At 38.8% G+C, this 12,021-nt stretch overlaps 1 protein-coding gene across 1 annotated transcript in view; it reads right to left on the bottom strand.

Moving 5' to 3' along the window:
* Nucleotides 1-11,190, bottom strand: part of Rrp40 (exosome complex component Rrp40) — a 63,420-nt gene extending 52,230 nt beyond the window's left edge. Inside the window, exon 1 of the mRNA XM_090385948.1 lies at nt 10,865-11,190. Within this exon, the coding sequence (XP_090242074.1) occupies nt 10,865-11,062 (198 nt within the window). The 5' untranslated portion in view covers nt 11,063-11,190. The remainder of the gene's footprint in view (nt 1-10,864) is intronic.
* Nucleotides 11,191-12,021: the final 831 nt, after the last annotated feature.

Below are 12,021 nucleotides of genomic sequence, written 5' to 3'. Positions count from 1 at the left end.
GGAAGGATGTAGAGGTGCTGGAATGAGTACAGAGAAGGGCAACAAGATTAATGAATGGAACAAAAGGGAATGCTTGTTATTGGGAGCATTAGCAACTAAGGCCATATTGCTCGGGGAATATGCGGTTGTCATTCCCTGACCTTTCCGCATCCTCCGTATTTGGTGGATGACGGGCTCGAACCCCGGTCTAATCAAGAAGCATGTGCTAGCACTGCTGCTCCTTCCCACCTGGCTACGGAGGCGCCATGGAACAAAAGGTGAATGGAATTAGTGAATAGAACGAATTTCGCAAAGCTCTTATGAATAAAAGCTTAAGTTTTGCATATTACCGTGTCTGGAGACTAGGCACCTGCGAGATGATCTGATTGAAGTGTATAAGGCCTTGAATGGCTTGAGCATGCTCAATGCTGATGGGATTCTTCCTCTTGCTCAGATTAATAGCCTGTGGAGACATAAATTCAAATTGAGGAAAGACAGTTGTAGAATAGATGTGTGGAAGTTTGCCTTTAGCCAGCAGGTAGTTGATTGCTGGAACAAACTTCCATCTGTCATGGTAGAAGTTGACAGCTTAAATAAATTTAAGGCAGAACTGAACAAACATTTGGAGCAAATAGATGGGTGAAATGGGAAGGTTTTTTTTTTTTTTGCTGATGCATCATATGCCTCTGTTATTGCTAAGTAAATACATGGACTGCGAAAGGGTAACTAAGAGTAAGAACAGAAGGATGTATATTTGCATGCACACCGATGCTAGGGGCATAGTAAAGTAATTTGATGAATTTGAAGTACTGGTCATGCCATCAAATGTAAACAATTTGTGAGTTATCAGAGATGTGGTGTCACTAAGATAAAAAGGATGCAGAATTTGAGTATGGAGAGTACAATGTATAGAGAAAGAATAGACAGGATAGGAGGGGGAAGGGGTCATGCTCTTAGTGAAGAAGCACATAAAATTTAAGGCAGTGCATCCAGTTGACATGGGTGGCCAGTGCAATGTTGAGTCATATATACGCACTTGAATATCAAAACACAAATGAGTGTGTCAAAGACCTAATGAATCTGATGAGTATAACAAACAACCACACAAAAAAACTCAGTGTGGCCAGTAAATCAGAATGTCTTATAATGGGGGAATTTAACTTTTCAGATATTGACTGGAACTAGTGAGTTTGTCACTCACAGACTAGCAAAACATTTGTGGGTTTATTGGATGACTGTTTTCTACAGCAACATGTTACACAGAAAACAATGGGGAGTAATACTCGATCTGATTATCAGAAATGAATATTCATGCAAGAATAATCTGCAAATAAAAGAATCAATGGTGGCAGTGATCACAGTGTACTGACTTGGGATTTACTTAAAGATGTAACTACCATCAAGGGAAAGGGAAGGGTTTTTGCTTTTTGTAAAGTAATTACAGTGGTCTCAGACAGTTTTTAAATTCTATATAGTGGGACCAATTGATGACGTTACCATCAGAAAATTCTAAATGGGAAGCATTCAAGGAATTAATCCGAGAAGCTACTAGGCTTTTCATATCCACTAAGATATACTCTTCAAGGTAAAAGCCTAAACTGATGTCAGATGAACTGATGTGACTTGTGGCTGAGTAGAAAAATGCATTGGATGGATATAAATTATCACACAACAGAGAAGCCGATGATAGGTATAAACTAACGTGTAATCAAGTCAAAAAGAAGGTTAAGCAAGGGAAGGCTGACTATGAGAAATCTTCGGCAAAGGATGCAGAGAAAAATAGCAAAGACTTCTTTGCTTATGCAAACACTAGAAAGGGGATGAATCAAATTGGTCCATTTGATATTGTTGGTCCAACTGTTAATGGTATTGCTCAAGTTGTTGACAAACTGAATGAGTATTCTGCATCTACATTCACATATGGGCATTTCTTTGTATGCCAGAAGTTTGTCACACTCTAACAGAGAGCTAAATGATTTTGTAATAACAGAGAGCAAAGTAAAAGACAAATTGTTTAAGTTAAACATAAGAAGGGCACATGGGGTGTACAGGATCCATCCAGTGGTGTAGCCAGAGTAGGGTCAGCAGGTACATTGTACCCTCCTGATGCCAAAATCTAGTATTGTAGTGCTTTTTTAGAATGCAAAGAGCACCTTTTTTGTGTGAATTGTAATTGGCATCTTTTTTTGTGAATGTACCTGCTGACAAAAAATCCAGGCTATGCCACTGGATCTATCCAATTATATTATGGGATGCAGTGAAGGAAGTTTGTTTGTTTGTTTGGATTTTTTTGGTGCATTAGCTACTAAGCCTATAATGCGCCAAGACAATCTGTGAAGGAAGTAAGCAAACCCTTAGCCATAATTATGAGAGCGTCCTTGGATTCTGGAGGGGGGGGGGGTCCTGCAGACTGGATATGTGTGAATGTATCCCCAATTCCCAAAGGAGAAACAAAGGGTGATAAGAGTAATTACATACCTGTTAGGTTAAAAGTATAATTGTAGCATCTAGTCAACTTCTCTGCAATTACACTTCTTCCAACAGCATGCATTTATTAAGGGTAAATCTTGTCTGAGAAATTTGATTGGATACTACAATGTGGTCACAAAGGAACCGGATGCAAAAAATAATTTTGATAACATATACTTGGATTTCAGGAAAGCTTTTGATTCTGTTGCACATAAAAGACTGCTGTACAAACTCGAGCAGTGTGGCATTAAGGGCAAGTTGCTGCTATGGATAATGGGATGGTGGAATGGGAGAAAACAGCAAGTGGTAATCAATGGACATGCTCTTTGTGGACTAACGTTATTAGTGGAGTCCTCCAGTGTTGGGTTGATTGTTTTCTATATTTATCAATGATATTGTTGAAGGCTTATCAGGCTTAATGTCTAAGTTTGCAAATGATAAAAAGATTGGCAGAGTGGTTAATGGCAGGAATGATGCTATGCTACTGCAAAAAGATTTAGAAAAGTTAGGCAGATGTGCAGAGAAATGGCAATTGAAGTTTAACATTGAGAAATGCAAAGAACTGCATATGGGTAGCAATAACTATAGAGTAACATACCAATTGTGTAGTACTCAGGTTAGTGGAAAATGAAAAGGAGCTGGGGGTAACTGTGTAGTCAGATATGATCTTTTCTGAGAAGTCCAGACAGGCTGCCAGGACAGCTAATGGATGGAGTTTTGCCAATAATATATAGGTATTTTGCTAGCAGGGGTAAGGAAGTGATTGTACCATTCACTTCTTAAAAGGCTTCACTTCTGCAAATTGCAGAAGTGAAGCCTTTCTTGGAGACTAGGCACCTGCAAGATGACTTGATTGAGGTGTTTAAGGCTTTGAATGGATCAAGCAAGTTCAATGCTGATGGGATTCTGCAAAAAAGTTAATCTGCCATTTAGCCATTGTCTAATTTCTTAAATAAATGGCAGATTAACCTTTTGTCTAAATACATAAAATTAAAGCATTTCACCTGTGTAAAGTTTTGAATCTATTTATGACTAATACTGTTCAAAAAACCTAAAAAATGATTTTTTGACTATTATTAATAGATAGCTTCTAAACCTTACACAAGTAAGTACTTTCATTTCAAGTATTTAGATACAGGTACACTGTGCAACTTGATATTCAAATTGGTATAATCTATTATCCTACTGCTAGACTTATTTATAAGTTACAAAATTTAACATAATCTAATGAGTGTATATTTATTTACAATTATAGGTTAGATTATGTTAGACTTACTTTTAATTTTCACTGACAGGTGCCTTCAAATATTACGTCTTACCTATGGAAGAAACACTGTCTGAAAGTAAAAGAGGCATAAAAAGTTCGCTGCAAAATGCATAAAACAATTTCAGGAAGATAGAACAAACTCTTATCTCTGTTTGCAGTTGGTCAATCTGGTCTTTTGGTATTACTGAGGTAGTAGTAGTGGCATGTGATGCAAGAAAGCAAATGTATGAGCTTATGCAGCATCAGCCAAAAAAAAAAAAAACACACCATTCCCTCCAAATGCCTGTCCAGTTCCTCCTTAAATTTATTCAAGCTATCAACTTCCACAACGACAGATGGAAGTTTGTTCCAGCAATTAACCACCCGCTGGCTAAAGGCAAATTTCCGCACATCTATTCTACATCTGTCTTTTCTTAATTTGAATTTATGCCCCCTTAGATTCGTAATCTGAACACGTGGAAGGATCCCAACAGAATTCAACGTGCTCAACCCATTCAAGGCCTTATATACCTCAATCAGATCACCACGCAGGTGCCTAGTCTCCAGCCGCTGCAATTTGCAGAACTTAAGCCTCTCTTGGTAAGAGGATCCCTTCATTCCCCTCACCAATCTTGTTGCCCTTTTCTGTACCCGCTCAAGTAAATCTACATCCTTCCTAAAATGAGGTCTCCAGACCTGTACGCAGTACTCAAGGCGTGGCCTGACCATTGCCTTATACAGAGGGATAATCACCTCCTTTTCCCTGCTAGCAAAATTCCTATATATCATTGACAAAACCCCATGACCTGCCCTGGCAGCTTGTCTGCATTGCTCAGAGAACTTCATATCTGACTGCACAATTACTCTCAGGTCTTTTTCATTTTCTACCACCTTAAGTGTAGTACCACACAGTTAGTACGTTTCTCTGGGGTTATTTCTACCCATATGCAGTACTTTGCATTTGTCAAGGTTAAACTTCAGTTGCCACTTCTTAGCCCATCTGCCCAAATTATCTAGATCCTGTTGCACTAGCACACTGCCATTACTGTCATTAACAACCCTGCCAACCTTTGTATCAGCTGCAAACTTCGACATTAAGCCTGATATACCTTCGTCAATATCATTGATAAATATACAAAACAACAGTGGACCTAACACCGAACCCTGTGGGACTCCACTAATAACATTAGTCCAAGAAGAGCAGCACCCATTGATTACCACCCTCTGCCTTCTCGCACTTAACCATCCTTTTATCCATTGTAGCAACTTACCCTTAATACCATTCTGCTCCAATTTGTACAATAGTCTTCCATGCGCAACAGTGTCAAAAGCTTTCCTGAAATCCAAATATATGATATCAAAATTGTTTTTTGCATCCAGTTCCTTTGTAACCACATCATAATATCCTATCAAATTTGTCAGACAAGACTTTCCCTTAACAAACCCATGCTGTGTCTGAATTATTGCTGCAGTCTTGTCTAGATGATCCTGCAATGCATCTTTAACCAGCGACTCCATTATTTTACCCGGAACAGAAGTTAAACTAACTGGTCTGTAATTACTCGTGTCACCCTTTGTGAATTGGGGATACATTTGCACATCTCCAGTCCGTGGGAACCTCCCCTGAGTCCAAGGATGCTCTCATAATTATGGCTAAGGGTTTGCTTAGTTGCCTTGCCGCCTCCTTTAATATAACTGGATAGATCCCATCCACCCCAGGTGCTTTTCTTACGTTTAACTTCAACAATTTCTCTTCCACTTTGCTCTCAGTTATTACAAGATCATTAAGCACCCTGCTACAATTTGATAACCTTCTGCCATTTTCAAACCTTAATAATTCCTCACGTGTGAATGTAGATGCAAAATACTCATTCAGTTTGTTTGCTATCTGAGCAGGATCATCAACAGTCGAACCATCGATGTCAAGTGGACCAATCAGACTCATCCCCTCCCTTTTAGAGTTTATATAAGTAAAGAAATCCTTGCTGTTTTTCTTAGCATCTTTTGCCAAGGATTTCTCGTAATCTGCCTTCGCCTGCCGAACCTCCTTTGTGACCTGATTACAGATTAACTTATATCTGCCATAGGCAGATATAAGTGGTGGTGGTGGTGGTACTGTAGTTGCAATAACTGAAGACACAGAGGAGAAAATATCAGTGAAGTGCAGAATTTTTTAGTAAGTAATAGATATTAATTACAATCTATTTATTACTATTACCATTAGTAATAAAGAGATTCTAATCTTTCTATAAGTGCTATCATTTCAAGTATTTCAATAAAAATAAACTGGGAAATATGCCATTAAAACATTATATTATATTAACCTTTTATCACTGTCACTTCTTTTTAAAAATAGAGAAATGCTGTGGTAACAGCATTTACAAAATCCTGCTGGCAGGAAAAGAAATGTACCAGGATAGTCCCCCATATAATTCAACAATAGTAGTAGTAGTAGTAGTAGTAGTAGTAGTGGCACATGATGCAAGAAAGCAAGTGTAGGAGCTTATGCAGCATCAGCCAAAAAAAAAAAAAAAAAAAAATCACACCATTCCCTCCAAATGCCTGTCCAGTTCCTCCTTAAATTTATTTAACCTATCAACTTCTACAACGACAGATGGAAGTTTGTTCCAGCAATTAACCACCCGCTGGCTAAAGGCAAATTTCCGCACATCTATTCTACATCTGTCCTTTCTTAATTTGAACTTATGTCCCCGTAGGTTGGTAATCTGAACAAGTGGAAGGATCCCATCAGAATTCAGCGTGCTCAACCCATTCAAGGCCTTATAGACCTCAATCAGATCACCGCGCAGGTGCCTAGTCTCCAGCCACTGCAATTTGCAGAACTTAAGCCTCTCTTGGTAAGAGGATCCCTTCATTCCCCTCACCAATCGTGTTGCTCTTCTCTGTACACGCTCAAGCAAATCTACATCCTTCCTAAAATGAGGCCTCCAGACCTGTACGCAGTACTCAAGGCGTGGCCTGACCATTGCCTTATACAGAGGGACAATCACCTCCTTTTCCCTGCTAGCAAAATTCCTATATATCATTGACAAAACCCCATGACCCGCCCTAGCAGCCTGTCTGCACTGCTCAGAAAACTTCATATCTGACTGCACAATTACTCCCAGGTCTTTTTCATTTTCTACCACCTTAAGTGTAGTACCACACAGTTGGTACGTTTCTCTGGGGTTATTTCTACCCATATGCAGTACTTTGCATTTGTCAAGGTTGAACTTCAGTTGCCACTTCTTAGCCCATCTGCCCAAATTATCTAGATCCTGTTGCAGTAGCACACTGCCATTACTGTCATTAACAACCCTGCCAACCTTTGTGTCATCTGCAAACTTCGACATTAAGCCTGATATACCTTCATCAATATCATTGATAAATACACAAAACAACAGTGGACCCAACACCGAACCCTGTGGGACTCCACTAATAACATTAGTCCACGAAGAGCAGCACCCATTGATTACCACCCTCTGTCTTCTCCCACTTAACCATCCTTTTATCCATTGTAGCAACTTACCCTTAATACCATTCTGCTCCAATTTGTACAGTAGTCTTCCATGCGCAACAGTGTCAAAAGCTTTCCTGAAATCCAAGTATATGATATCAAAATTATTTTTTGCATCCAGTTCCTTTGTGACCACATCATAATAACCAATCAAATTTGTCAGACAAGACTTTCCCTTAACAAACCCATGCTGTGTTTGAGTTATCGCTGCAGTCTTGTCTAGATGATCCTGCAATGCATCTTTAACCAGCGACTCCATTATTTTACCCGGAACAGAAGTTAAACTAACTGGTCTGTAATTACTCGTGTCACCCTTCGATCCACCTTTGTGAATTGGGGACACATTTGCACATCTCCAGTCCGTGGGAACCTCCCCTGAGTCCAAGGATGCTCTCATAATTATGGCTAAGGGTTTGCTTAGTTGCTTTGCCGCCTCCTTTAAAATAACTGGATAGATCCCATCCACCCCAGGTGCCTTTCTTATGTTTAACTTCAACAATTTCTCCTCCACTTTGCTCTCAGTTATTACAAAATCATTAAGCACACTGCTACAATTTGATAACCTTCTTCCATTTTCAAATTGTAATAATTCCTCACGTGTGAATGTAGATGCAAAATACTCATTCAGTTTGTTTGCTATCTGAGCAGGATCATCAACAGTCGAACCATCAATGTCAAGTGGTCCAATCATATTCATCCCCTTCCTTTTAGAGTTTATATAAGTAAAGAAATCCTTGCTGTTTTTCTTAGCATCTTTTGCCAAAGATTTCTCGTAATCCGCCTTTGCCTGCCGAACCTCCTTTGTGACCTGATTACAGACTAGCTTATATCTGCTACAGGCTTCTGCGTCGCCTGATAATTTATATGCATCCCATGCATTTTTCTTCTCTGTCACGAGTCTCATTAGTTCATTTGATAACCATTTAGGCCTAAACCTTGAACGATATTTCTTAATCGGTATATAAAGTCTAGTAGCTTCCACGATTAATTCTTTGAATGCTTCCCACTTAGAATTTACTGTTTGTAACATCGTCAGTTGATCCCACTGTACAGAATTTAAAAACTGTCTGAGACCACTGTACTCCCCTTTACGGAAGCAAAAACCCTTTCCTTTACCCCTGACGGTAGTTACCTCTTTGAGTAAATCCCACTTCAGCACACTGTGATCACTGCCACCTAGTGGTTCCTTTATCTGCAAATTCTTAATACACGAATGATCACTGCTGATAACCAGATCAAGAGTGTTACTTTCTCTGGTTGCCTCTCGAACATGCTGCTGCAGAAAACAATCATCCAATAACTCCACAAAAGTCTGACTAGTGTGTGAGTGCCCAACCCACAAGTTCCAGTCAATATCTGGGAAGTTAAAATCCCCCATTATAAGACATTCTGATTTACTGGCCCACTCTATTTCTCTGTACAATTGTTCATTGTACTCATTCAAGTCATTAGGCCTATAACACACTCCTACTCTTATTTTTCCTTTCGCAGTGCTTATCTCACACCAAACTGACTCAACAGAGCACTGTTCATCTATATTAACTGGGTGCACTTCCTTTGATTTTATGTTTTTCTTAATTAACAGCATAACACCCCCTCCCTTTCTGTCCTGTCTATCCTTTCTGTACACATTGTACTCCCCAAATTCCAGTTCTGCATTCCTTATATCTTTGTGACACCACGTCTCTGCTATCCCAACAATATCCGCCTTTGATGTCTTGACCAACACTTCAAATTCATCAAATTTATTTACTATACTTCTAGCATTGGTATACATGCAAGCATACATGCTCCTATGCCTATTCCCTGTTACCCTAACACATCCCATATACCCAACTATTCCATGATGACTGCCATCCGTCCCTGAAACCCCCAACACCCCTCGCTCCAGGTCGCTTCTTATTCTAATAGAAGTTGTGCAAGAATCACCTTCACCTCTGCCTGCGGTTACTGTTAAACTATTAGTCTTTGTATCCCCCCAAACTAGCAGTTTTCCGACCCACCTAACACTGCCTCGATAGCATCAGCAAATATTCTTGCACCCTTTCTATTTAAGTGTATCCCATCCCTGTAGAAGCAATCTCTCCTGTTAACAAGTACAGTCCAGGCTGAAAAAAATTCTATCCCTTGAGCCTTGCACAATCTTTCCAGGGCCGAATTGATCGACAAGGCTCTCATCATGTACTCCCTCCTATCGTGTCTGGGCAGAATTGCAGACACTTTCAAATTCAACCCTATTTCACGGCTTTTTTTCAACAGTGACCTGTACTTGTTGAGTAATTCCGCCGGTCTCCTACTCTTAATATCATTAGTACCAACGTGTACAACTATATCACCTTTTGTGCCCTTGAAAGATGATATCCGCTCTACAACGTCATCAACCTTTGCCCCTGGCAGACATACCCTGGTCCTGTTCCACCTATCCTTTTTACAAAATATATTCCCCGTCTCCCTGACAATAGAGTCACCAACAATAACTAGTTCCTTTGGGACCAGCGCATTCTGCTTTGGAGATTGCCGCCGTGTTGCCCGATGCCCAGGAGTGAGCTCTGGCGTTGAGGTGGGCAGCTGAGAGCCTGATGGGCCCCTCAATTTAGATCTTTCGAGGGCATCCACCCTGTCCCTCAAACTCTCATATAAGCCCATAACAACGCTGAGTTGTCGCCTGATTTCCTTACACTCCTTACATCGCGCACACACAAAGACATCCCCCATGGCAATATCATGTTCCGTTCCAGAGAGTTCGGCAAACATTTCACAAGTTGCACATTTCTTTAGGCTGTGATGCGTTGGAGAATTGCCCCCCTCAGTTCTCCCCCGATTCACAGCACTCCTGCCACTTTGTGCCCGTTGCTTTGCTGCTCTAGTCTGGGGCATGGTAGTTTAAATTAATAAAATCAATAAATTAAATATCAATAGTATTTGAATAGAAACTATTAAATAGAAACAGTGAAGCGTATTACTATATAATTATGCGTTAGAGCTACCTAGCTACCTCAATTAAAAAATTTGAATTCCCTACCACTATATCCAAAAACAATGGCTACAAAAATGGAACGAAATAACGGTTTTACCTATCGTAAGTAAAATCCACAAAAACTCTTTATCTAAATTAAAAATAAAAAATAACCAGCGTAACTATAACTATATGACTACGTATTAAGTACAATATAAAATAACAATCATGTAAATAAAAGGCAAACACTTATCGTTTTTGCGGAGCCTGTAACTGTCAGCTGTAACTTTTAAAGAGATTCAATTATTTATTAATTATTTATATCATAATTAATATTATTAACTAAAATCAGTACCATAATTATAATTACATTAATAAAGATAGGATAGTATCACTGGTGAAACTACCATACCGCTAGGTACACTGTCATGGGGTAGAAGTAATTCAGAAGGCTGACTTTCTATATCTATGTTGTTAAAGATAACATGGGAGCCGTTTAGCAATCCGACTGAGTAGAATTTATAGTTTCACTAATGAATGTATATCTTTATATTACGCATTCTTTCTGTTAAAACCATTTTGTTCATGGATTTGAATGAAAAACAGTAATCCTAATATAGCAACAAATAATAATGAAATAGATCTAAAAATTAATGAAACTAAATTTGACAGCAAAATAAAAAAATAAGCTTCCTACTTTTTTCTGGTGACCTTCTACCCAGTAAACATTTTGATTCCTCTGTTTTAAAATACCGGACTTTGTGATATAAACTTTGTTAGAATCTCTCCGTATACCTGGCCCAAGCACAATCTTCTCAAAATCAGCATTCTCCAGTTCAAATAGCACGTCACCGGGAACCACCACATCATTGATACATGCCATCAACTTTGCCATTAGGTTTAGAATCTAGATTTCGATGATATAAGTTCAATTCAAAAAATGGTTACTACACAGTAATATTAAATAAATTACTGACGCTTTTTTGAGAGGGAACTTAAAATTAAATTTTCGATCATTAAATGAAAAAAGGTATAATTTCGATAACTTTCATAACCATATTTTAGGGAAAAAGAAGAAATAAATAAGAATAAATAATTTTTATTAATTCAAAATACCCTCACAAACAGGCTAGCCACAACATGCAATGGTAACTTCCCCCAGAGGGCGGAACATACACTTTAAAACTTTTACATTTTAAATTATTCAGCTGCTTTAGCAAAGAAATCGCAACTCACAAGACGGGGAGGGGAGGGGAGGATTTTATTATTAATATTTTTTTATTCCGAAAGCGTGTATGCGGAGTGTGAATGGCACTCAGTCGACCAACAGCATGGGGAGACAAATTAAGTTCATTTTGAATGGGTTGAGTTCATTTTGAAGGCCTTGAATGGGTTGAGCACGCTGAATTCTGATGGAATCCTTCCACTTTCAGTTCAGATTACGAACCTAAGGGGGCATAAATTCAAATTAAGAAAAGACAGATATAGATTAGATGTGCGGAAATTTGCCTTTAGCCAGCGGGTGGTTAATTGCTGGAACAAACTTCCATCTGTCGTTGTGGAAGTTGATAGGTTGAATAAATTTAAGGAGGAACTGGACAGGCATTTGGAGGGAATGGTGTGATTTTTTTTTTTTTTTTTTTTTGGCTGATGCTGCATAAGCTCATACACTTGCTTTCTTGCATCAAATGCCACTGCTACTACTACTACTACTACTACTACTACTACTATTTCTCTCAGCTTCCAAATTCTGTAACAAACACATTACAGCCATTTACAAGAGGTTCTCGTTGTTCATTACAGTAACGTTCTTAGAATAACATAAAAAAATAAAATAATAAAATAAATAAATAT

This window comes from Mastigoproctus giganteus, chromosome 12, assembly GCF_048544385.1.
Source record: "Mastigoproctus giganteus isolate SK-2022 chromosome 12, ASM4854438v1, whole genome shotgun sequence".
In the NCBI taxonomy this organism is placed as follows: Eukaryota; Metazoa; Arthropoda; class Arachnida; order Uropygi; family Thelyphonidae; genus Mastigoproctus; species Mastigoproctus giganteus.
The sequence above is the reverse complement of the archived record's forward strand: the minus strand, read 5'-3'. Positions and strand labels throughout refer to the sequence as shown.